The 23,061-nt window shown below is 56.0% G+C and overlaps 11 protein-coding genes across 11 annotated transcripts; 6 read left to right on the top strand and 5 right to left on the bottom strand.

Annotated features, from left to right (window-relative positions):
* Positions 1-62: 62 nt before the first annotated feature.
* On the bottom strand, positions 63-1,348 carry L226DRAFT_542610 (HCP-like protein; the record flags this gene model as incomplete). Its single annotated transcript, XM_067682137.1, has 2 exons — positions 63-181; positions 238-1,348. 2 exons carry the CDS (start codon positions 1,346-1,348, stop codon positions 63-65), a joined length of 1,230 nt encoding a protein of 409 aa, XP_067540316.1.
* Positions 1,349-2,897: 1,549 nt separating this feature from the next.
* L226DRAFT_454396 (Clavaminate synthase-like protein) lies at positions 2,898-5,460 on the bottom strand (the record flags this gene model as incomplete). The annotated part of the gene is made up of 8 exons (XM_067675180.1): positions 2,898-3,753; positions 3,801-3,870; positions 3,921-3,984; positions 4,042-4,212; positions 4,267-4,329; positions 4,390-4,658; positions 4,747-5,105; positions 5,177-5,460. The coding sequence occupies 8 exons, from the start codon at positions 5,458-5,460 to the stop codon at positions 2,898-2,900; spliced, it is 2,136 nt and encodes a 711-aa protein (XP_067540315.1).
* Positions 5,461-5,835: 375 nt separating this feature from the next.
* Positions 5,836-7,677, bottom strand: L226DRAFT_529945 (phosphoglycerate kinase). Its single transcript, XM_067679723.1, has 8 exons — positions 7,385-7,677; positions 7,286-7,331; positions 6,709-7,235; positions 6,589-6,654; positions 6,400-6,534; positions 6,226-6,347; positions 5,968-6,172; positions 5,836-5,911 (listed from the first exon to the last, which is right to left on the bottom strand). Exons 1-8 carry the CDS (start codon positions 7,496-7,498, stop codon positions 5,873-5,875), a joined length of 1,254 nt encoding a protein of 417 aa, XP_067540314.1. The 5' UTR covers positions 7,499-7,677; the 3' UTR covers positions 5,836-5,872.
* Positions 7,678-7,708: 31 nt separating this feature from the next.
* L226DRAFT_608760 (uncharacterized protein) lies at positions 7,709-8,759 on the top strand (the record flags this gene model as incomplete). The annotated part of the gene is made up of 4 exons (XM_067685970.1): positions 7,709-7,981; positions 8,036-8,116; positions 8,174-8,305; positions 8,365-8,759. The coding sequence occupies 4 exons, from the start codon at positions 7,709-7,711 to the stop codon at positions 8,647-8,649; spliced, it is 771 nt and encodes a 256-aa protein (XP_067540313.1). The 3' UTR covers positions 8,650-8,759.
* Positions 8,760-8,844: 85 nt separating this feature from the next.
* On the top strand, positions 8,845-11,706 carry L226DRAFT_550056 (actin cytoskeleton organization and cell cycle progression protein; the record flags this gene model as incomplete). Its single annotated transcript, XM_067682722.1, has 8 exons — positions 8,845-9,033; positions 9,087-9,241; positions 9,301-9,591; positions 9,645-9,777; positions 9,832-9,930; positions 9,979-10,620; positions 10,682-11,023; positions 11,083-11,706. The coding sequence occupies 8 exons, from the start codon at positions 8,845-8,847 to the stop codon at positions 11,539-11,541; spliced, it is 2,310 nt and encodes a 769-aa protein (XP_067540312.1). The 3' UTR covers positions 11,542-11,706.
* L226DRAFT_550055 (galactose-1-phosphate uridylyltransferase) lies at positions 11,507-13,120 on the bottom strand. The gene is made up of 5 exons (XM_067682721.1): positions 13,015-13,120; positions 12,534-12,958; positions 12,193-12,481; positions 11,866-12,136; positions 11,507-11,805 (listed from the first exon to the last, which is right to left on the bottom strand). The coding sequence occupies exons 1-5, from the start codon at positions 13,058-13,060 to the stop codon at positions 11,655-11,657; spliced, it is 1,182 nt and encodes a 393-aa protein (XP_067540311.1). The 5' UTR covers positions 13,061-13,120; the 3' UTR covers positions 11,507-11,654.
* Positions 13,121-13,280: 160 nt separating this feature from the next.
* L226DRAFT_499929 (P-loop containing nucleoside triphosphate hydrolase protein) lies at positions 13,281-15,759 on the top strand (the record flags this gene model as incomplete). Its single annotated transcript, XM_067677741.1, has 8 exons — positions 13,281-13,584; positions 13,635-13,770; positions 13,828-14,037; positions 14,088-14,544; positions 14,600-14,840; positions 14,893-14,952; positions 15,012-15,285; positions 15,419-15,759. 8 exons carry the CDS (start codon positions 13,281-13,283, stop codon positions 15,594-15,596), a joined length of 1,860 nt encoding a protein of 619 aa, XP_067540310.1. The 3' UTR covers positions 15,597-15,759.
* Positions 15,760-15,775: 16 nt separating this feature from the next.
* Positions 15,776-17,285, bottom strand: L226DRAFT_519408 (malate dehydrogenase; the record flags this gene model as incomplete). The annotated part of the gene is made up of 10 exons (XM_067678581.1): positions 15,776-15,808; positions 15,866-15,967; positions 16,024-16,341; positions 16,400-16,523; positions 16,576-16,724; positions 16,774-16,789; positions 16,854-16,861; positions 16,921-17,088; positions 17,142-17,197; positions 17,255-17,285. The coding sequence occupies 10 exons, from the start codon at positions 17,283-17,285 to the stop codon at positions 15,776-15,778; spliced, it is 1,005 nt and encodes a 334-aa protein (XP_067540309.1).
* Positions 17,286-17,903: 618 nt separating this feature from the next.
* L226DRAFT_178866 (uncharacterized protein) lies at positions 17,904-19,445 on the top strand. Its single transcript, XM_067672697.1, has 10 exons — positions 17,904-18,150; positions 18,212-18,260; positions 18,320-18,371; positions 18,431-18,532; positions 18,595-18,606; positions 18,671-18,787; positions 18,842-18,985; positions 19,043-19,056; positions 19,110-19,305; positions 19,385-19,445. The coding sequence occupies exons 1-9, from the start codon at positions 18,002-18,004 to the stop codon at positions 19,188-19,190; spliced, it is 720 nt and encodes a 239-aa protein (XP_067540308.1). The 5' UTR covers positions 17,904-18,001; the 3' UTR covers positions 19,191-19,305; positions 19,385-19,445.
* A 251-nt stretch (positions 19,446-19,696) lies between these two features.
* L226DRAFT_454265 (uncharacterized protein) lies at positions 19,697-20,995 on the top strand (the record flags this gene model as incomplete). The annotated part of the gene is made up of 1 exon (XM_067675173.1): positions 19,697-20,995. The coding sequence occupies one exon, from the start codon at positions 19,697-19,699 to the stop codon at positions 20,993-20,995; it is 1,299 nt and encodes a 432-aa protein (XP_067540307.1).
* Positions 20,996-21,384: 389 nt separating this feature from the next.
* Positions 21,385-22,934, top strand: L226DRAFT_178851 (uncharacterized protein). The gene is made up of 3 exons (XM_067672696.1): positions 21,385-21,412; positions 21,469-22,802; positions 22,855-22,934. The coding sequence occupies exon 2, from the start codon at positions 21,534-21,536 to the stop codon at positions 22,767-22,769; it is 1,236 nt and encodes a 411-aa protein (XP_067540306.1). The 5' UTR covers positions 21,385-21,412; positions 21,469-21,533; the 3' UTR covers positions 22,770-22,802; positions 22,855-22,934.
* Positions 22,935-23,061: the final 127 nt, after the last annotated feature.

Below are 23,061 nucleotides of genomic sequence, written 5' to 3'. Positions count from 1 at the left end.
GTAGTCAAAACACCGTCCCCGATTGCAAGGTATACAACGCACGAATGCGAACCTCCGAGTCACTATACAATCACACACTCGTCCTTCGCGTCCTGACGCGTAGGCCGTGCCATGTTCGCCCGCTTGTTCCCGTTTCGCTTCATCTCCGTCAAACGGTTCATCGCCCGCTTGTTGCCTTGTGCTGTAATCACAGTGGTCAGTCGTAAAACCAAAGGCGGCACGTAGATGCCAACTCACCAGCCGCGCGCATGTACCACCGCTTCGCGAATTCGACGTCTTGCTTCACACCGATCCCGACCTCCGCGTAGTACCCAACCGCGTACTCCGCCTTGCTCAATCCCTTGTTCGCTGCCCTTCTCGCCCACAGGTACGCCTCCGAGTCGCTCTGCTTGAGCACGCCCTCGCTACCAGTCAAGTACCACCCACTGAGCGCAAGCTCCGCCTCCGCATGTCCCTTCTCCGCGGCCTTCGTGTACCATGCGATCGACCGCCGTGGGTCAACAGGACAGGTCAAGGAACCGTACTCGTACGCTTGTCCGAGCTTGAATTGCGAATGCGTGTAGCCTAGATGGCCTGCACGAGTGTATAGCTCCTTCGCATAGGCGGGATCGTGAGGCACCACGCCATTTGTGGGGTTCTCGTACAGCATCGCGAGCTCATGCAAAGCGTGCGGGTTCTCCTCGTCTGCCTGCTCGGCCGCCCGTCGCAACCATCCAATCGCTTCTCGAGGATTGGGCGGTTGTTTGAGCAATCCCCGCAAGAGGATGACGCCAAGCTTGTACATGGCCGCAGTGTCGCCGAGCGAAGCAGCTTTCCGGTAGAACGCAGCAGCGCGCTGGGGGTCCGCGCGCGTACCAGCACCGATCTCGTTGCAGACCGCGACTCGATAGCACGCAGCAGGATGGTTCTGCTTCGCAGCTTGCAGGTAGAGATGGTAGGCACGCTCGTGGTCAACCTGCAGCCCGAGCATGCCGGTGCCGTGGCAGTTAGCCAAGAAGAACTGCGCCTCATCGTAGGGTTGACCCTGGGTCGCTAGCCGCCGGATGACCTTCAGCGACTCCGCGATGAGCGTGTCTCGATATTTCCTGAGACCCCGTTGATCCTTCGCATCCGCGCCAATCTTCTTTGCAGCGTCGATCAGGTACTTCGCATATTGGAAGTGCGCCTCCGGGTCAGGATCGTCCTTAATGCGCTGGCGATACTGGTCGATGTACTCCTTTGTATAAGGCGGAGCACTCAGATCGATCGCTTTGGTCTTCTGTGTACGAAGATTGACCGAAGCAGTGGTCTCCGAGCGCTGCAAGCGCGGTCGGGTCATCTCGAAGTCATCCTCGGGAGGTGGTGGCATCGGGGGAGCAGTCTGGAACGACGAGGCATTCGATGGACCCCTCGTCAAACTAGTCTGTGAACCAGAAGGATATCCTCCTTGGCCAGGTTGATATGGACCAGGCCCAAGGTAGGGAGCCGACTGACTGGACGGGAGAGATTGTCCATAGTTCTGAGGGGCATATGGCGAAGGAGACGGACCGGGATGAGGGTACGGTGCTTGTGAGGGTCCAGGAGGGGGATACGGACCGGGGGCGGGTCCAGGAGGGTACTGGGATTGCATGGGAGGACCCGGGGGCGGCACACCGGGAGGAGGTCCCATACCAAGGACATCAGCCGCCGCCGAGTAGAGATAATTGTACTCGTTCTGCGGGGGAGGAGCATAGGGCTGATGGCCATTCCAGCTGGGAGGTGGAGGAGGGTACCCGCGCGGAGGAGCTCCATCCATCGGCCCATGTCCATATCCGTTGGGATGCTGCTGGAACGCGGGGTCGTCATACGAGTACAGACTAGTAATGTCCGTGTCCGCGTCTTGCGTTTCGCCACTGTAGAAACTGGTGTAACCACTGTTCCCACTTCCACCAGAGTGCACTGAATTCGAGCGCATGGAGTTGTCCATCACGCGACCAGGTGGCTGGCGGCGCATGTGCTGATCTGGGGAGACAGGAAGGCCCCCGCCCGGAGACGGAGCCATCCTCTGAGGGGACTGCATGGACTGCATGGAACGCATGGACATGGACGTTCCTGCACGGGGAATGGGTTCGCCTACAGGAGGACCGCGCATAGGCTGCCCGCGTTGGCCTAAGTGCATGTTGCCGAACTGATCAGCGAGGCCATTGGGGTCAAAATGCGTGGGCAGTGGAGGCACAGTATCGTTTTCTCCGTACTGATCAGGTTGCATCTGGGTATTGATTGCAGGAACGGAGCGATTTTGGTGACGCATCAGTGGCTGGGCCGCATTCGCTACGCAGATGGAGCGAGAACAACGCCATGGTGCGCGTGTGAGGACGTTGTATAGACTGATGCATCGCAGAGCTCACTGTAATCCACCCCACTGCCGGGACCACCCCATTCCTCATACGGAGGCGCGTCATAGTTGCTTGGGTCGTCTTGTGGTGCGAGAGGCGGGCTGTTCCAATGTTCGCTGTTGGGAGGAAGCCCTTGGCGACGAGCCTGACGATCGTTGGGAGGAGGGGACGGATGTTGGGTGTCAGACATGTGCAGTGTCTACTGAGGAGGGAGACGTCGCTGGCAACGACAACGAGGAGACGGAGAGAGAAAGAACGCTGTAACGAAGGGACTCTGAGCAGGGGGGAAGGACGAGGTGGGGACTAGTTGAGTTGAGCTAAGCGGAGCGAGCTGAATTGACGGGAGAGACAAGAAGCAGCACAGCCGACCTCATCCTCCTCGCCGACTTCGGCTCTCCTGGCTCCTCCCATCACACCGATGTCTTGGTCGATGTCCAACTGCCTGTAGCACGCACATGCGCACAGTGCTGCCGTCCTCGCGAACAGCAGCTATGCAGAGAATATATACAGCCAGAAAGACAGGCAATAATGATATGGTAGAAGCTAACTGGGCTCCACAGCCACCTGCGAACATCCATCGTCCTGGCTCCCGCTCGGACTCGTGTCTGCGCCCGGCGTCGGCGCGACGTTCGTGTCGCCCTGCGCATCAGAGCTGGCCTGCGATGGTGGAGGATGGGATTCAGTCATGGTGACATCCATCGGCTCGGACTTGGTCGGGACAGTTGATGAGCCCGCGGGAGCACCTTCCACCCACTGCCACTCCTCAAGCACCCTCTCCACTGTCTGTCGTTCGAGTCCTTTTGCTGTCCGCCGCACCTTGACAATGACATCGCGTCTGCGCTCAACATGTGCCTCCTCCCCGTCCTCCGCTGCTGCGTTCACATCTCCGTGCAACCACTCCTCTGCCCAATCCGTAGAGTCCTCCCTCGGCCGACGTGCCTTCACGACCCTGCTCTCCGTGACCGCCGGATGCTCATCTACTCGTTCCCAGCCAGGAGGCTTGAAGTTGCGGAACAGCCCTGTGCTGTCTTCGCCGATGTCGGCTGCGCTTCGTTTGCGTTTGTTGCCAACGCCGTTCGTCGCATGGTCGGAGACACCATTGACTACGAATTTGTTCTTCATATGCCGGCTGCTGCGTCCCTCACTATCGCTCGAGTAACCCGATGCATGTTGTGCTCTCCACCGCAATTCCCTGGCCAACGCGGGCGCATCTTTGATACGATCTCCGGGTACCTCTTCCTTCGCTTGTCTTTTCGCAGAGTCTGTTCCGCGCTCCATGGTACGAGCCTCGGAAACAAGGAAGTCGGCCAAAGCTTCGATTCCCTCCAGAATTCGGGGTGGAAAATCCTCTTTAGCCTTGAGGTCGCGAAGATACTTCTCACCCGCGTACCAGCACAATCTACAAAGGATCAGATATAGTTGCTACGAAGTAACGGGTATACGCACTTGACGAAGTAGGGAAACCTGAACTTCTTCGGAACGTGAGTGGCAAGCTCAATCTCTCGTACCCGCAATTCTGAACAAGAATTAGTAAGCCAGTCAGGGAGTGTGCATAAATGAACATACGCGTGGGGACGTTGTACGAGTGCAAGAAGTTGCCTCCAAAGACGAGCGTGTCCACAGGCGTGTACTTACGAGGAGCGAATCAATTAGCCACAGACAGCACAAATTGTAGAGGAACACTCACCACAGCGTGTATCCAACCTGTAGGGATTATCATGGTGTTGCCTGTCTTCAACTCTACTTTGAAGACCTCGTCGCACATATCACCCAACCATGAGTGATTCTGCAACTCTGTTCCAGACCATTTCTCATATGCTGCAAGGTTGGCAGGCGTGGGCCGGATGAAATAAAAAACCTGAATGCACGCAGAAGGTAAGTCGGAGTTGCGTGTGGACTGGAGAGTGGATACGACCTTTGCGCCATGGATGATATGATAGTAGACAGAGGACCCGGCAAAATCGACATGCCAATCCTGTGTATGCAATCCGCGTTAGCCGAGAAAATAAATGAATAAGGGGCCTGTCGCACGTACAGTCCACGCGCCTCCAACGCCCATGAGGCAGTATAACTGAACCTTCGGATAGGTGTGACCTCGTCCTTTCTTGGTGCTAGGCCAGAACTTCTCTACCCAGTCCAACTCCCGTACTATCCTCGGCGGCAGGACCTTGTCTGCAAGCTCAGTACCCGATATCTCGAGCGAGATGACATTGCGAATCTTGTCCCGCTTCGACGGCTCGGTATTCCAGTATTCGGCCCACTTGCCAAGGGTCCAATGTGGTATGTTGGATTGTGTTGCAACATCTAGAGGGGTGGGTAGGACCAAGAGTGGGAATGGTTACTTGTATGGTCGGACGCACGGGCGGTACGCGAACGAAGACATAGGACGTACCAATGACCTCCACAGGATGGTCCTCGCTCAAACTCTCCGCAACGTCATTCACAGTAAAACTGGATGGTGGCATCTTCATTCCCAGCCCTTCCTCCGACTCGATCACGATGGGTTCCTTCATTGCGTTCTCGTCATTCTCCAGCCACTCGATGCCAACCTCGCTCCCATTCATGCGTCGAAACGGGTCCTTCTTTATGGTCTTTCCCTCCATCATGCGTAACCACCTATTGGGATCCGTCTCCTGTCCAGCGTTCAACCCAGCATAATCCCTCTGCGTCTTCCTCCGCGTGGACTTGCGCGCCGGAGGTTTCATTGTGATGACGCGGGCTGGGTTCGCGTCCAAGCACGGCCGACAGAACCTGTAAGCACACGCGTGGGGAGGCCGGAGTCAGTCTCTCCCGCATAGTTATACATTCATTGGGAAACGCACCATTTGCCCACCGCGTCAAGGTCTCCTCCTTCTCCGACACACCTCCAGTGGAACCAGCTCTTGCACGCGTCACACCGGACCCACTTTTCCTTCTCTGCGACGGTGAGCGGCGTGTCCTCCTGAGTGTCCTTGCACGCTGGACATTTGTCGTCTTGCGTCTTTGCATGCGTAACCTCCTCTCCCTCCTGATGAGTTTGAGCTGGTGTGTCACCGTCTTCTGTGGCGCCTGTAAGGTCCGGCGTCTTCTGGGACCTCCCTGAACGACCACGGCGAGCACGAGTCATTGTGCAGACGACTGAGGATGTTGCGTCTGCGCAACACGAAGAAATGACAGCCAACCGCGTTGTTGCACGCGATGCAGCTGTGACTGTGAGTGGACAAGTCTGATCTGTGAAAGCGGCCACGGTTCAGCGCAGCGGAGCCTTGACGCCAGCGGTTGCCAAAAGCGTACGGTGACGAATTCCGGCTGCCGAGCGCCGCCTACCTTGCAAGATGATCTTCAAGATGACCATGAACTTCGAGGCTAATAGCAGGAGGCGACCAGCGGCGAACGCACACAAGGACCAGACAGGATCAGGAGTAGGTAGCAATTACATTCTAAGAACTTCCACTAGCGAATTACAGCCTCACCGTCCATTTTCTATTAGATACAACAATTGACTTCTCGAATGCTTCCGGGTACATCACATTGTCCACTCACTGCTTCTCGCTGAGCTCGGCAACACCAGGGAGGGTCTATCGGACGAAGTTGCGTCAGAAAGGATTCCTTGACAAACGAGACTCAGACGAACCTTGCCCTCCAAGAGCTCAAGACTGGCACCACCGCCAGTGCTGACGTGGCTCAGCTTGTCCTCCGCGCCGTATTTTGCAACCACGGTTGCGGTATCACCACCACCGACGATGACGGTAGCACCCTTCTGTGCGGCCTCGACGGTAGCATCGAGGAGCGCCTTTGATGACGCAGCGAAGGCTTCGAACTCGAAGACACCGGGGGGGCTAGACGCAGCGATCAATCTCCCAGAATCGCCAAGCAGGAACGATCTACTCACCCGTTCCAGAGAATGGTCTTCGACTCCAGAACCGTCTGGTGAAACAGCTCACGACTCTTCGGGCCAGCATCGAGACCCATCCAGCCGTCCGGGATACCCTCAGCATCGGTAGCATGACCGGTCTATTCTCGGATGAGCGCATGGGACACCCGATAAGTTACGGCACGGACTAACCTTCGCGTCTTTGTCGAACTTGTCCGCAGTGACGTAGTCAACGGGGAAGACAATCTTGATGTTGCGCTGCTTAGCCTTCTCAATGAGAGCGGCGACCTTCTCAGATCCAGGAGCATCGAAGAGAGACTGGCCAATCTGCAGCACGTGCGTCAATATAATCTATCGAGCGATGGAACCATTCGCACGCACCTTGACGTTCTCGAGCGTCTTCTTGAAGGTGAATGCCATCCCACCGCAGATGATCAGCGAGTCGACCTAGGGGACATTGTCAGGGGACCAGAGATCTCGGTGAGTGAGCCTGTCACGCACCTTGTCGAGCATATTCTCAATGAGCTGGATCTTGTCCGAAACCTTAGCGCCACCAAGGATTGCAAGGAAGGGACGCTCGGGGTGCTCGAGAGCTTTTGCGAAGTAGTCGAGCTCCTTCTTCATGAGGAAGCCGGCTGCGCGTTGGGAGAGCTTGACGCCGACCATACTGGAGTGTGCACGATGCGCAGTGCCGAACGCGTCGTTGACATAGACATCACCGAGCTTGGTAAGGCCCTCGCGGAACTCAGCAACCTTGGCGGGATCGGCCTTGGTCTTCTTGCCCTCCTTGTCCTTGCTGGATCCCTCCTCCTCGATGTGGAACCGGAGGTTCTCAAGAAGGATAACGGAGCCCTCAGGGGCCTCGTTCACGGTCTTCTCGACGTCGGGGCCAACACACTCATTCACGAAGATGACCGACTTGCCAAGGTGCTTCTCGAGCTCATGCGACACGGGCTCCAAGGAGTACTTCGGGTTGACCTTTCCATCAGGACGACCAAGATGGGACATCAGGATGACCTTCGCGGCCCCTGCAGATATGGTGAGGCCATTTCTCGATCCAGGTAGCAGACAAACGAACCATTGTCAATAGCGTATTTGATGGTGGGTAGGGCAGCAACGATACGCTATTTCCGACATGTTAGTCGCGTAGATGCAAATGATCTTGACTTGTACGCACGGCTGGGTTGGTGACCTTGCCGTCCGCCATGGGGACATTGAAGTCCACACGGATGAGGACGCGCTTGCCCTTGAGGTCAAGGTCGGTGATGGAGAGCTTGTTCGCAATGGACATGGTTGCGATGTCGAGAGAAGTGAGGAGATCGATGGTGGTCTGAAGACTCAGGGCGGTCGAGCGGGTTTATATCCCGTCGCTCATTCGATGAAGTCACGGCTCGGCATCTTCCCGCGTCTCCGTTTCCGTCCCTGCGCGTCTGCCAATCAGACCCCCTTCGCGTCTCGCCAAGTCTAGTCTCCAAGGGAGACACGTTCATCTCGCCCATTCATGGCCGACAACCCTTCTGCTGAGCAGGCCGCCTCGAACTCCCTCGGCCTCGACCTTGAAGCGTTGAAGATCAAGGACGACCCAGACTCGAGTTCTGCGGACGCGAAGGACGAATCCGCATCCAAGGAAGACGCGTCTAAATCTCCCGCCAGTCCTAGAGACGCAAGGCCAGAAGGCGAGGGCAAGGATGAGTCCGCTACCAAGAAGGAGCCGAAGGAGAGGAAGAAACCATACGTGAACCCCGATCGCGTCAGGACTGGTGGTGCCCAGCGAGTGCGTGTCCGACGTCCTGTGGAGGGACGTCCATGGAGTTGAATGTCTTTGCAGGAGAAGCTCAGTGAGGAAGAGCTGGCGGAACGCATGGTACGCATCAGGGAACAGAACGAAAAGATCAAGCAGCGGCGACAGGTACGTAGCAACTTCACCTGCCGAACTAGCTTTGTAGAACTTAAGGTGGCCTGGCAGGATGTCCAAGCAGACGAAGATGAGTACAAGAAGAAGCAGGAGGCGGAGCGTGCCAAGCAGGCAAAGGCCAAGAAGGTCCAGGAGAATGTGGACAAAGCTCGCGAGCAGAACGCTCGCCGTAAGATGGACAAGGTATGTCCCATTCATTCTCCAGTAGTCCTGCGCGACCTTAACGACTGTGGCCTGCGCAGATCCAAAGTCGTGAGTGGGACTCAGGGAAACCCGCGCGCAGCGAGTGGAACAAACCCAAGAAGGATGAGCCAGGCGAAGATAGTGAGAAGAAACCACAGCAATCAATCGGAATCCGTGGTGCGGTGCGCGGCGGTGGCCGTGGTGGTGGCCGTGGCAGAGGTCGTGGAGGAGGGGTAACCTCTCCTACGTCTGAGAAGAAGGAGCAGGACGCCACACCCCCCGCACCCGCTGCAACGACAACTGAGACCCCTGCGCCTGCCGAGACTGCCATTGCTAGTGCATGAACTATACCCTGTATCTCTATGATATCTGCTGTATTCGGAGTCTGTTACGGGATCGCTGTTAATACCTATGTTGTACCTTGCGCCTTGAACGTTCATGAACCCTCCGGCCCGTCTTTCCCGGAGGCCCATATTTTCTGCAAGCGCCGACGCAAGAAGAGTGCTGCAGGTATCCCCTGCAGCTTGTCCTCTGCTACCATGGGTCGTGGTGTACTTCTTACGTCGAACTTGCCGCAGCTGCAGAACCTCATCAAACGCGACCCCACAGCGTACAAGGAGGAGTTCCTACAGCAATGGAATCATTACAACAGCATTCGCCAGATTTTCCAGATCAACCCGGACGAGAATGCTCAGCATTTTAGGGAGCTCGTCTCCTTCATCGCGCAGGTGTGCTGGTTCTTGTAGGTTCAATATGTGACATAGGGTTGAACATGGTTCAGGTCGCGCAATGCTACCCCAAGGAGACGTCAGAGTTCCCGTCTCAGATCTCATCTCTACTCCTCGAAAGCTATGGGACGCTTTCTCCTGATACCCGCAAATCTCTGGTGCAGAACCTGGTCATGCTGAGAAACAAGAACGTCATAACTTCTATCACGTACGTTCTCGCTTGCACTGACGTCGTGTTAGCAACTAAGATTTAGATGTTGTGTTCAGGCTCCTCCAAACTCTCTTCCCCCTTCTTCCTCGTACAACTTCGTCCTCTCTCCGTGGCTTCATCCGCAGGACCATATTGTCCGATATACGCACCGCGAATTTGCGTACCAAGAACCACAAGCTCAATCGAGCAGTTCAGGCGATGCTCTTCGGAATGGTCGAGCGAGGAATGGATGCCGAAGTTGTGGGAGACAAGGGCAAGCTAAAGGCGGCGGCAGGAAGCTCGGGCAATGGGGAGGAGGCCATGTGGGCTGTCGTACTGACCAAGGAGTTGTGGAGGAAGGGTATCTGGTGGGTACATCTACCCTTGGTCCTGTCAAGGATCTTATGGGTCATGGACACAGGAACGATGCGAAGACCGTCTCTATCATTGCTCTTGGTTGCTTCCACCCCGTTGTCAAGGTTCAGAGTGCGTCATTGCACTTTTTCCTCGGAAGCGATGAAGAGAAGGAGGATAGCGACGAGGAGGAGGAGGACGTACGTCCGCTCTGCATAACTTCCTTCCGGCACCATGCTGACTACAGTGATCAGATCCCGGATATGAAGGCTCTCCAACACCGTAGAGAAATCAACAAGAAGACACGTAGTGGAGACAAAAAGCTTCAGAGGATCAACAAGTCCGTCAAGGCTGTGCGTCTACCCTCATTGTTTGTCTTCCTCGCACTGACGCCCCTACAGAAGAAGAAGAAGAAGGCTGCCGAGACCAACGCCAATTTTCCTGCCATTCAACTTCTGAACGACCCTCAGACCTTCGGAGAGAAGCTCTACGACATCCTCAACAAATACGACAAGCGCTTCTCGCTTGACCACAAGATCCTCATCATGCAGCTCCTCTCACGCGTCATGGGTGGGCACAAGCTCTGCGTGCTCGGCTTCTACACGTACATCATGAAGTACCTCACGTACCACCAGCTCCGCATCCCCTCCATTCTCGTTGCCCTAGCGCAGTCTGTGCACGAGTACACGCCGCCAGACGCGCTGACGCCTGTAGTGAGGAAGATCGCGCAGGAGTTCGTTCATCCCGGCGTGGGCAGTGAGGTCATCGCCGCGGGGATCAACTCGATTCGTGAGGTCTGCAGGCGGCAGCCGTGGGCGATGGAGGAGGACCTACTTGGGGACCTCATCGAGTACAGGAAAAGCCGCGACAAGGCTGTCACTGCCGCTGCGCGTGGACTGCTGCAGCTATTCCGAGAGGTCAACCCTGGCATGCTCAAGCGCAGGGAACGTGGCAAGGAGGCGAGCATGGGCATAGCTAAGGGAACTCAGCCACTACCGTTCGGACATACCGCAGAAGCTGCTGTGGATATCGAGGGCTTAGTGGTGAGTATATTGATTGTATCTCTGGACGGTGGACTTGCTCATGCTGTTCCTTGCATCGCAGCTTCTGGAAGACCATTTGAAGAAGCTCCGAGAAGAGGACGGTGTTGCGTCGGGTGGTGAAGCTGAGGACGACGAGGCGGCCTGGGAAGGCTGGGACGTCGAGTCAGACTCGGAGGAGTCTTCTGATGGATGGATCTCCGTCGGCTCTGATAGCGACGAAGACCTTGAAATCAGTGACAGTGAAGATGAGGATGGCAAGACATCGAAGAAGTCCAAGGGCAAAGGCAAGGGCAAGGCGAAGGCGAAGGACGGCGACGACGATGATATAGAAGCCGATGAGGACAAGAAGGAGGAGACTGCGGAGGAGGCCGCCCAGCGGATATCGACCCTTGCGACCACGAAGGTGCGGTCGCGAAGAGTAATGCCCGCTACGTGTTGAGGCTGACCCTCAACCTGTTTTAGATCCTCACGCCAGCGGACTTCGCTCTCCTCAATGATCTACGTATCAAGGCCGCTTCCGCCGCGGTCGAGCGCGGGGGTGGCAGCGCGGCAAAGCGCAAGCTCGCCACGCTTGAGTCTCAGAAGAAGACCCTCCTTACCTCGTCTGACGGGAACCTCGCTGACACCTTCATCTCCGAGAACGACATCCTCGGACCCAGGAAGAAGGCCAAGGCTGACTACGCGGAGCGTATCGCGTCGATCGAGAAGGGTCGTGAAGGCCGCGAGAAGTACGGCTCGCTCAAGGGCAAGAAGAACAAGGAGGCCCCGAGCAGCACGACGAACCGCGAAAAGGCACGCAACAAGCCACTCATGATGATTCTCGCGAGTGGTGCAGTGCGCGGAAAGAAGAAGGCATCGTTGCGGGAAAAGCAGCAGAAGCTGCGTGCACATATTGAGCGGGCAAAGAAGGCACATCACTGAGTCTTCTTGGTTCGGATCGGTATACGGGTTATGCGTGCGCTGGCACTATGTAGGGTTACATATACGTTCTACTGCTGATCGTCATCTATGCCACCTGACTTGATGTATGTGCTTTAGCTGTTGGTGGTATCTGCGCCTTCTGTTGCGGAGACGTTGTCGGAGGCCTCAGGCACATTGAGGTAGTGGACGTTTGGCAAGTCCCTCAGTCTTGTTGCAGCTTGTTCAGGCGTGAGGTCACGCTGAGGTTCTGCCATAAGCTCGAACCTGGTGTGCCATAAGCGTCAGCATCTGCCTCTCGATATGAGCGGACCGTCGGACACCTACCCAACAAGGAACTTGCGAACAGAGGCGCTGCGAAGTAGTGGTGGCGCAAAATGCAGGTGCAAGTGAGCCACGTTCTCCTCATCTTGATCGTCCGCGACGCCGTCGCTGGTAGGAGGAGTAGGGCGCTGATGGATGCCCATGGAGTAGGCGAAGGAGCACGAAAAGAGGTTGTCGTAGTGGATAGTGACCTGCGACAAGATCTGCGCGAACGCGGTCTTCTCTTCTGGCGTTAGATGGACAATGGACGGGATATGTCGCTTGTGAGGAAGGACTTCGTTGCACGCAAGTCAATCACAGTCGACTGTGCAGTTGTGGCAAATGACGTACGCATGATCTCGAACGGCCAGACGGCCCACCAAGGCACAAGAGCAACCCAGTGCTCGTTCTGTAGGACGACGCGCCCCTCATCCCGAGCGACGTTGACTTCGAAGTTGACGTAGTCGCACAGAAGACATGAGCGACCAAGGGGCCCGCGTGGTGTGGTGGATGGTGGCGTGGAGAGGGAATACTTCTGAAAATTAGCCAGCTCTGTCGCTGGAAGGGTAGGGACGGCCGACAATGACCAGACTTGGCCATGGGGATGAGGGTTCGAGCAACCCATCATGGCACCCTTATTCTGCAGAAGAATTCAGTGCGAGTTCGTACGTCCGACCGGTCGATAGACGTGCCTCGAATATTTGCACATACTTAATCCCGTCCTGAGCACCGCGCTTCTTGTACACTGAGCACCATTCTTCGATGATGCGAACAATATCGGGGATGGGGAGCCTGGCAAGGGTGAGGTCATGGCGCGGGTGGAAGCAGAGGACGTCGCAGCCGCCCTGGACCGGCTCTGTTGTAAGAAGGGGGTGCGGTGCTGGGGGCGCACTCGGACCAGGTGGAGGCAAAACCGCTGCATAGTCGTTCTCGAAGACCATGGTGTGCTCGTACGTTTCGTTCTGCTGGCCTCCTGCTCGAGTGTTCCCAGGACATAGGTAGCACTTTGGATCGTACGCTGGCAGGTTGGACTGTTGAGGAGGCTCCGTCTGGCCAAGCCATGGACGCTTGGTGCGGTGAGGAGAGACGAGGACGTGCTCGCCGGTGAGTGGGTTCACTGGCCACCGAAATCAGTGAGTTTGTGTGCATGGACGGAGGGGAGAGAAGGCACACCTCGGCGGTGAGGGTGGGTGGTAGGGTCGAACAGGATTTCAGCCATGGTTGTTGGGAGGAGGGGACGATGTTATCGGCGATGAATAAATCATCTGGGGAGAGTGGGAGGCCATATGGTTGTCCGCGGCAGATTGCTCTACGCTGCTCGGATGATCTCATTCCTCTCCCGGCGCCCGTCCGGACCGTCCAGCGCTTCGCTCCCATCCCACCAGGTCCCGTGTTCTCTCTCAGCGACCACCAGCGAGTCTCCCCTGCATACCCCAACCATGTCCGAACCTGCTTACAAACGACCCCGCATCCAACGCTCTCCTTCTCCTGTCTACAAACTGGACGACGAAGATGACTCCTATGAACCGTATGTTCCCGTCGCTCAGAGACGTCAGGCAAAGCTGGCAAAACTGACGTCTTGGGGTGCAAATGCGGAAAAGGACAAGGCGAAACGGCTCCAGGAGGAGCAGGAAGAGCGCGACGACGAGGAGCGCGAGGAGGAGAGGCGCAGGGAGAAGGCTCGCAAGGAGAGGACCTTGCTGATGGAGGCGCAGGAAGTTCACCACCGTAAAGCGACAGAAGGTACGCCCCGCATGCACATCGTTCGTACAACAACTAGACTGCCATTGCAGATGCCAAGAAGACCGCTGCTGAGAAAGAAGAAGAGGCCGACGCCGAAATCCTTGCCGCTATCGCTGCTCGCAGAAAGCTCGCCTCTGATCTCGAGTTGGCGAAGGGTGTGCAGTACATGGAGCCTATGAAATCCTCGTGCGTCCTGGTCGTCCCACATGCTAATGTACTTCTATGTTGACACAATCTCCTCAGATGGCGGCCACCTAAGTTCGTACGCGACAGAACGCCTGAGGAAAACAGGCGAATATGGGAGAAGCACCACATCATCGTCGAAGGCGAAGACATACCCCCACCAATCGACAACTTCACCGATATGAAGGTGCCGGATCCTTTGGTGAAGTTCCTCAAGTCGAAGCGTATCACGAAACCCACACCCATCCAGCTTCAAGGAATAACGACTGCGTATGTCCATGCACTTCATGTGCTGGCGACCCGTATTGACTAGGCTTTAGTTTTTCTGGCCGTGACATGATCGGAATTGCTTTCACCGGATCCGGGAAGACTCTCGCATTCTGCCTCCCTCTCATCATGCTCGCGCTCGAGGAGGAGGCGCGACTGCCCTTCATCCGAGGCGAAGGTCCCGTCGGCGTCATTCTTTGTCCATCTCGCGAGCTGGCCACCCAGACATACGAGAACGTCCTCACATGGACAGCTGCGCTTACCAAGGATGGCCGCTATCCTCAGCTGAATACGCTGCTTTGCATCGGCGGTATCTCTATGGGAGAGCAGAGCCATGTCCTTAACAAGGGCCTGCATATTGTGGTGGCGACACCAGGACGACTGATCGACATGCTCGAGAAGAAGCGGTTCACGTTCGACAACTGCAAGTATCTCTGCATGGACGAGGCCGACCGAATGATCGATTTGGGCTTCGAGGAAGACGTGCGAAACATCATGAGCTTTTTCAAGGTGAGTAGTCTGCTGCTAAGGGTTGTTATGAGATCTCACTCACGCTTGACGTCAGCGGCAACGCCAAACCTTGCTCTTCTCGGCAACCATGCCTCGGAAGATTCAAGACTTTGCGCAACAGTCGTTGGTAAAGCCTGTGCTCGTGAACGTTGGACGTGCCGGTGCCGCGAACTTGGACGTTTTGCAGGTGGTGGAGTATGTGAAGCAGGAGGCAAAGATGGTATATTTGCTCGAATGCCTGCAGAAGACACCCCCACCTGTCATCATCTTCAGCGAGAACAAGAACGAAGTAGACGGTCAGTTCAGTGCTGAAACCGTCGATCTACTCGCGCACTGACAGCCGCACAGATATCCAGGAATATCTACTACTGAAAGGCGTGGAAGCCGTCGCTATCCATGGCTCGAAGAGTGAGCCGATGGTGCCTATATATGATTGGAGTAATATCCTGACTACAGACAACCTGCAGGCCAGGAAGAGCGGCAATACGCCATCAAGTCTTTCAAGTCAGGAGCAAAGGACGTGATGGTCGCGTCCGGCGTCGCGTCCAAGGGTCTGGACTTCAACGACATCCAGCACGTCATCATCTTTTCCATGCCCAAGGAGATCGAGGACTACGTCCACCAGATCGGCCGTACGGGCCGTAGCGGCAAGACCGGTATCGCGACCACGTTCGTCAACATGAACACGCCCGAGCAAACGCTGCTCGATCTCAAGTACCTTCTCATGGAAGCTGGTCAGAAGTACGTCGCGTTCATGTTCATTGGCTCTCGGGCATTGCTGCCGTGCTCGTCTTGTTGCGTTGATCCTCGAGATTGGCAGCGATGGCCCCAGGTGAAAATGCGTGAGACGAGGGTGCTGATGATTCTGCGATAGGGTACCGCCGTTCCTCCAGAGCATCGAAGATCCCCGCGCCGCACAGGGTGGGATGCTCAAGGGCTGTCCTGTATGTGGAGGTCTCGGCCACGGCATCTCGAACTGTCCAAAGCTGGAAGACACGCAGCGGAGACAGATGGCATCCCACCGGATCTCGGACGACAGAGGAGGCTATTGAGGTGTTTTCCTGTTCTCACCAGTACACAGTGTGGATTGTTGTTGGCTTGTATGTAGACTCGTTCGTGAAGTGTCCATTCCAAACACAGCAATTTTGCGTTCCAGTCCTACACTCTACATGTAAAGATACAGCGACATGATAGCTTCTGTTACCCTCCCCCTATGTTGTACTTTACACGCTTAGAGCTTGGAAGCGCCGACGAAGGTGACACCCTACAAGGTGATTGATGAGCACAGGCATCCCATGGTATGTCAAAACTTGACACTTACCTTCTCGATGTTGGTCTGAAGCTCGGGGATGGCAGCCTTGACGAGACCGGCCTCGAAGTCCGTAATCTTGCCAAGGGCCTTGATGGAGACGACACCCTCAGGCTGGGAAAAGGATATACTTGAGCCATTGGGACACCAAACAATAGTGGATTACTCACCCCAAGCTCAACGGGCGCAGAGAAGTAGTCGAGGTCGGTACCAAGCTCCTTCTTCAGAGCCTCACCGCCCTCCTTGTCCGCAGCAAGGTTCACAAAGGTCGGGGCAATGATGCCCTTCTCGCCCTTGACAGCACGGATGATCTTGTTCGCGAACTCGACACCAGCGTACGCCATCGACAGCGTCGCCGAGCCCGCACCATCCTTAGCCTTGACGACCTCATCACCACCGAACTGGATGCGGTTCGTCAGCTTGTCGAGGCTCTCCTGAGCGAAGCCCGAGGGAAGCGGGTGGGAGGACTGCGAGAGCAGGGGAACGATCTGGAAAGGCGCGATGTCAATAGGGGTACTGTGATTGGTTGTGAGAGTAGACGCATACAGTCACGCCACTGTGGCCGCCAACGACCGGGACGACGACCTTCGGTGCGAGGGAGAGGTCACCAAGGATCTCCGACACGAAGGTCGACGCGCGGACGACGTCCAGGGTGGTAACACCGAAGATCCTGCGGAACGAACGTGAGCCTGCGATGATGGTCGAGCATGCCGCGAACGCACTTCTTCGGGTCGAATACACCATGCTTCTTGAAGACCTCGGCGACGATGGGAACTGTCGAGTTGACGGGGTTGGAGATAACCAGGACGAACGCCTTGGGGGCGGCGGTCGCGATGCCAGTGGCGAGATCGCGGACGATGCCTGCGTTGATCTACGCTATGTCAGAACTGATATGAAGCTCATCGATACAAAGCGCTTACCTTGAAGAGGTCATCTCTGCGACGCGCGGAAATTCGGGGTCAGCATGGTACGACTTGGGCATTCAGGATGCTTTTCTCACCTCGTCATCTGCATACTGGGATCAGCATCTCATTTACACACTCAGAAAGAATCTATCGGGTACTCACGCCAGGTTTCCTAGGAACGCCGGCGGGGATGACGACGATGTCAGCGCCGGTAAGAGCCTTCTTGAGCCCATCATCGGGAGGGAGGTAACCGACAACCTTTGCGGGGGTGGAGATGTGGGAGAGGTCGGCTGCGACACCAGGTGTGTTGACGATATCGTAGAGGCTCAGCTGTGGAATGCGTGAGCTCTAGCAGGTGGTAAGTGGGTGGTCTCTCCGCGCACCTCCGTGACGAGGGGGTTCGTCTTGAGAAGGAGGGACAAAGGCTGGCCAATACCGCCTGATCGTGCGCGATTAACCACAAACCCCTTTCATGGTACTAAGCAGAAAAACGGACCTGCAGCTCCGAGAACGACTGCCTTAACCATGGTGAGAGTGTGCTGTTACGATGTTGGGGGGATCGGTAGGGATGAGGGTAGGAAGCAAAGTACTGAAATCGCGGACCCCAGCTTGGCGCATCGCGCAGGTATATCACCACCGCGCACGTGATCGCTCAGGGTCCCCGTGGGGTATCCGCGTGTTCCGGACCGGGCGCGTCGTGTCGCGTTTCATTCCGCTCTCGTCTCCGAGCTTGGAGCTTGCATCCCGCTCTCCGTCGGCTTCTCCTTTCCTATGGCGCGTTGTCCGAAAGACACCTTCATGCCGAAACTTTCCGATCAGTCTCACCGGCCACTAGGCAGTCAAAGAGAGCAATCCCGGAGCATCGTAAATCACGTTCAATGCACCCACCGTTCTCTCCAGTTTTCATATGCTTCGGCATGAGTATCACGCTCCGGTATAAAAGGGGTGCTTTTGTTACGGGTGGCTGTATTCGTATGCGCTACATACTTATGTAGTATCATCACCGTACTTATAGTTCCATGGCGAGTCCAATACGATTCGAACCTCGTTCTGATGTTGTTGACCGTCTACGCCAACATCTGGAAGCATCATTGCTCTCAGCCAATATGTGAGAGGTCCCAACTGCCAGATTACATGTTCAGAGCCCAGCCGACTCTGTGAGGACTCCGAGGATGTATGATATCACCAAACACAAGCGCCTACGCATACGCAGCTGCGACCGAGACCAATCTGGCAGCTGTTTATGCTCCGCTTCCTCACCCTCACCTCTGGCCTTGAACGCTCCCCCGGTTATCGCCTGCTCTCGCGCAGTATCTACTTGAAGTCATCTCCCAGGAATATGCCACCATCCAAGATCACTGCTGTCCACGATCTTCCTACGTCGGAAGCAAAGTGAGCTAGCATCGCTCAGATCTTCTTTGTGTAGTTGTCGAGCTATACCTCTCGGTATTAGGTGGGTCAAGCTCAAGAAATGCACCTACAAAGATCCCACTGGAAAGGAGGCATGTCCAACGTGGCGCGCTGGAATACCGGCCCATTGATCTCTGACGTTCCTACACAGCGGCTATGGGAGTTCGCGGAACGGCCGACGCGGCCTTCCGGGGGTATAGACGGTGTGTCAACTACCATCTCACCTAACAACAAGAGAGGTTGTTCTGATGGTATGTGGTAGCTGTGGCTATACTGGCTCTTCTGCGATCGGAATCTGGTGCATTCGAGCCGTCCACGATCATCATCGAGCAGTACCGCCCGCCTGTGGATCGGTATGTCATCGGTAAGTTCCTCTACCCAAGTCCTAGTTCCACATCCTCCGTATCTGAGATTGTTTCTTCCCAGAGCTACCTGCGGGTGAGTCCAGACATTTGTGTATCTTAGGCACTGCTGACGGCGGACAATCCAATGATCATCACAGGCCTTATCAGCGAGGGGGAAACACCTGAAGAGACGGCCATCCGTGAACTCGAGGAAGAGACAGGGTTCAAGGCAAGCGGTGTCATCCAATCATCTCCGCTCCTTGTGAGCGATCCAGGTGACACGACCGCGCTACATATGCGCCGTATAAGCTCTGACACATGTCTGGCAGGGATGACGAACGCTAATATGAAGTTAGTCACTGTCGACGTCCCTTTTCCCGAGAAGCTGGAGATGCCTGCTCAGAAACTGGACCCTGGCGAGTTCATCACTGCCCGCATCGTGGAGTTATCCAAGTTGCGCGCCGAGTTCCAAGGTTCGTTGTTTGTGCCGCGTGTGAACTGTAATCTGACAGCCACCGTCCCTTCGTCAGAATACGAGAAGAAGGTCAGTGGCACCTCTCAAGCGTTATTCTAGCAACCTCTGACCGAAGTTCACAGGGATATGTCATTGATGCGAAGCTTGACCATTTTGTTTCTGGATTCGAGCTCGCGGGAAAGCTCAATCGATCGAAGCAATGATGTGTCTACAACGCGAACGAGACAAGAATGGCAGCATATGGTTCACATTATACGTCTACTCTTTGAGCTGTCATCTCGAGGAATGAAGTAGATGCTACCCGCCCTTGAACCTAAGGTGAGTATTGTCATGTTCTTCTCAGGCTTACAAGGTCGCTCGTTGTCTTTGTGTCAACCTTGTGCCGGATGCGTACAAGCTGTCACCTTAGGATTCACTACCTGGGAACTTGACAAGGACCTATCCTGAAAGTCTCCGCCAACCGCCGCGCTGTCACATGCTGTCATACTCATACAATAGGAAGACGTAATCCATACCTCGGTGCGTCCTCATTGCAGTGCTTCTCGACGATCGATAGGAATTCTCGTACTTGGGTACACACCGCCTCATGACGAAGCGCTTGTCGGGCTGTTCCCGCCCAACGCGCCTCGTCCGCTTCTTATATATCGCTTCGATTCTAGTGCACAATGAACCTCCACGGGACCTCTAGACATCTCACAGATACCACCGCATGGCACCTATACTTCCCCTTCACAACAGAACTTTCTCTCTCGACATCTCCTCATTGGCGGGGTTCCTGGGAGCGGAGGCCGTGCTGGCGGTGATGATGCTTCCACATCTCCATTCTCAGCGGAAGTGGTGGGGATGGTACAATTGCCCCGGGAGCTACCAGATCGCCAAACGCTATGGAGAGCTCGCGCGGTTTAGGTTCTGGAGCGCGCTATACGGGTCGGCCCACTTCCCTCCAGAGCTCGCACTTGAACTCTCAAGTTCTTCGGGATCCAAGTACACCGCCGCACGATCCAGCATAGCCATCCCGGCTAGTACTCCGCTGGTAGCTATGCTACTAGAGGAATGTAAGGGCCTGGAGACCATTGTGGTTGACGGAAGGCAGACGGCCCCTGTGGACGTGACCATCGCTGACCTCCGGCGCAAACCCAGTTCCCTGGAGTGTCCTAGGGTTCCATCCACATACTCCAGATGGATAGCCGTCTGTCCGATCGCAGCCACGCTATCCGCGAGCATCGCCTGTGCGATATATCGCGATGCCGTCTGCGCTGCAATGATCCTCGTCGGGGCCCTTTGCCACGGCCTCGCGTGCCTGGTCATGGGAAATGCACGGTTAGTGTACCGTCACGATGTGGTCTCAGAACACGCCCCGACCCTTGCTCATGGGTGGCTGGAGAGCCACAATTCGCGCTCTATCGTAATCCTGCGTGGTTCCGATAGGGCCGTGACTCCCGTTCTCCGCGGTCGCCTCTCCCTGCAGTTCGAGAGCTCCCAACAGCACTGCCTCGTCACCTGCTGCTCCATCCTCCTGGGGGTGCAGTTCCTCCTTCAGCTCCTCTTCGTCCCGCAGGGCACCCGCTTCGGCCAGATCATGTTCGTCGGCTCCCTCTTCGCCTCGTGGCTCTACCACCAGCACATTCTCGCACACAGCAAAGCAGACGTGCTGCAGCGCATCATGGTGGAGGACATCCTCGGCAGTCCCGCATTGCGGAAGCTCCGGTTCGGGAGTAGGACCACTGCGGCAGTCTTCGTGCTGCTGGTCCTGCGCCCCGAGATCCGCAACATGAGGGCTTGTCTTGTGTCCATGCTCCCGAGCGACACGCTCGTGTGGCAGTTGTGGCAGGATGCTGTTATGAGCTGTTTGGAAGTGGAGAAGCCGTTATGTTTTGAGGATTATGGCACGGAGTGGCGCAGGATGCGGGGGCTATCCAGCAAGGACGACAACGCACTGCTGGACACGCTCTTCGGGGATGCGAACACTGCATATATAGCCTTCACGGAACATCTCGCAAAGACGTGACTCATAAGGCACGAAAGTTGCTTGGATATCCGGATTTTAGCACCGCGTGTACGAGTACATAGACATCTAACTTAGCTGTTGTAGTTGTGAACGAGTCAACCCGCCATGTCCTGCCGCAGCATCCCCGTTGAGGGTCGCGAAAGGAAAGTTGTCGCTGGATATCTCGGCGGCTTTTTAAGGATGGATGTCGGCAATTTGCGTGCGCTTCCTCGTGTTGAGATTGTACTTTTCCCAGGAAAGGATGCTGCTGTCAGCTGCTGCACGGAGTACAGCCTTTTACGAACCTTACGTGGCATGGCGGCATATAAACCGCGGTACTGGTCAGGCGGGACGCTACCGCCATTCACCTAACCTCCACATTCCCTAGACTGCTTCGCTCTCCCTGTCCCATTCCTTGAACAAAAGGATACCACCTGAGTAAGCGAGATCGAACCGTGCTCTCCTGCTATGCCCTCGCTGACCATAGCGTTCAGTTTTTGCGATCCTTGCCGGCCTCTTCCCCTTATCCCTACGCCATCAGTTCTTCATTTCCCAGCCGATGTCGGAAACTCTCTACACGTCTGCCCTCCTGGGCTTCGTAGGCAGCGATGAGCAGCTTGGTGCCGCCCAGACATCCAATGTGTTCGCGCGCAAAGCTATGCCTAGCGTGTTCAACGCCCCTGGATCCTATGCGGCCGGAAGGTCCCTTGTTGCTCTAGAGAGGTCCCGCGTATTCGATGCACTCCATCCCGGTGTCAGTGCGGATCCTGCCGCGTTGTCTGCGGGCTCTAACTTCGCGAACGGTCCGAAGTACATTGCCTCTTTCTCGGGAACTGTCCTTCCCTCCACAGGTTCTCTCGCAAAAACCCTCTTGGAGCGCTCCAGGATGTTGCCCCTCGATGTCATCGGTGGACGCGTAACCACTCCCTCTTCCGTGACCGTGGTCGAGCTCGTCGACGCGCTGGAAAGCGAAGTCCATCCTACCGCTAAGGTCCATGCCCCAGTCATCATCCCCGTCGTCGCCAGCGCTACAGCTGCAGTTGCGTCTGCTGTGATCGGAGATTGGGAGATACTGAGCATGATTCTACTCGGCATGGTCTGCAACGGGCTATCTTCCTCCGCCTTGAAGCAAGGTGACCTGACGTTTACTCGTCCCGTTACCACCGCCGGCGCGCCGGCTGGGGATGGATACCTCGACGCTGGAACAGAACTAGTCGTTCTGAAGGGTTCCGAGAGTGCAGTCGCCTCCGTTACCCGGGGTCGCTTCACGCTTCGCTACAAAGACGAGCGTGTCTACCGGTGGATTGCCACATGCGGAACCCTCATGACGGCGCAATGCTTCATACAATTGCTCATCGTTCCTCAAGGAACGTTCTACGGCCAAATACTATTCTTGTTCTCGATGGTCATATCCTGGCTTTACAACGCCCACGTCGCTCGCCAAGAGAAGGCTGCATGGGATCGCCTCGTCCTTGAGGACCTTCTCAAGGCACCCTCCATGAAACGCTACAGCCTCGGCACGCGCGCAGCTACCGCAGTGTTCCTCATGCAGCTGTTGAAGCCGGATAACATCGAGGAGCAACTTGCGCTCTTGCTTCCCAACAATACGCCCGTGTGGCGCTACTGGAGACAGACTGTCGCGAGGAGGCTGCAGGAGGAGAAGCCCAGCTTTGCGGGCGTGCCGATCGACGCCACTGCGTTCCGCCCTGATGAGCTTACTCTCCTCAATACTCTCCTGACAGATGCCCAGACAGCCGTCGATGGCTACACCAAACTCTCTGGTGCGAAGTTCTAGGAGACCTATGTGGTTGACGAATACATCGAGTCTGTAATACCACTATACCTCTTACAATGATACCCAACCTTACTGATCTCCACAGATCATATTCTTGGGAATCACTGTACGAGGTATGTTGTTGAGCGTGTCTCTATGATCTTGAACGCCCATCGTCTCTGCGCGTTGTCTTGCTTGCGACTCCGAAACCTAGACTGTTGCTGTTCAGATGCACTTTGAAGTGTCCCTCTTGCTTTGCGTCCGTCACGCCCGTATATGCATGCCCTACTCCTGTTATTTATCGACATGTAGC

Source organism: Lentinus tigrinus, assembly GCF_003813185.1.
Source record: "Lentinus tigrinus ALCF2SS1-7 unplaced genomic scaffold L226scaffold_3, whole genome shotgun sequence".
Taxonomy (NCBI): domain Eukaryota; kingdom Fungi; phylum Basidiomycota; class Agaricomycetes; order Polyporales; family Polyporaceae; genus Lentinus; species Lentinus tigrinus.
This window is presented reverse-complemented; position numbering and strand designations above follow the sequence as displayed.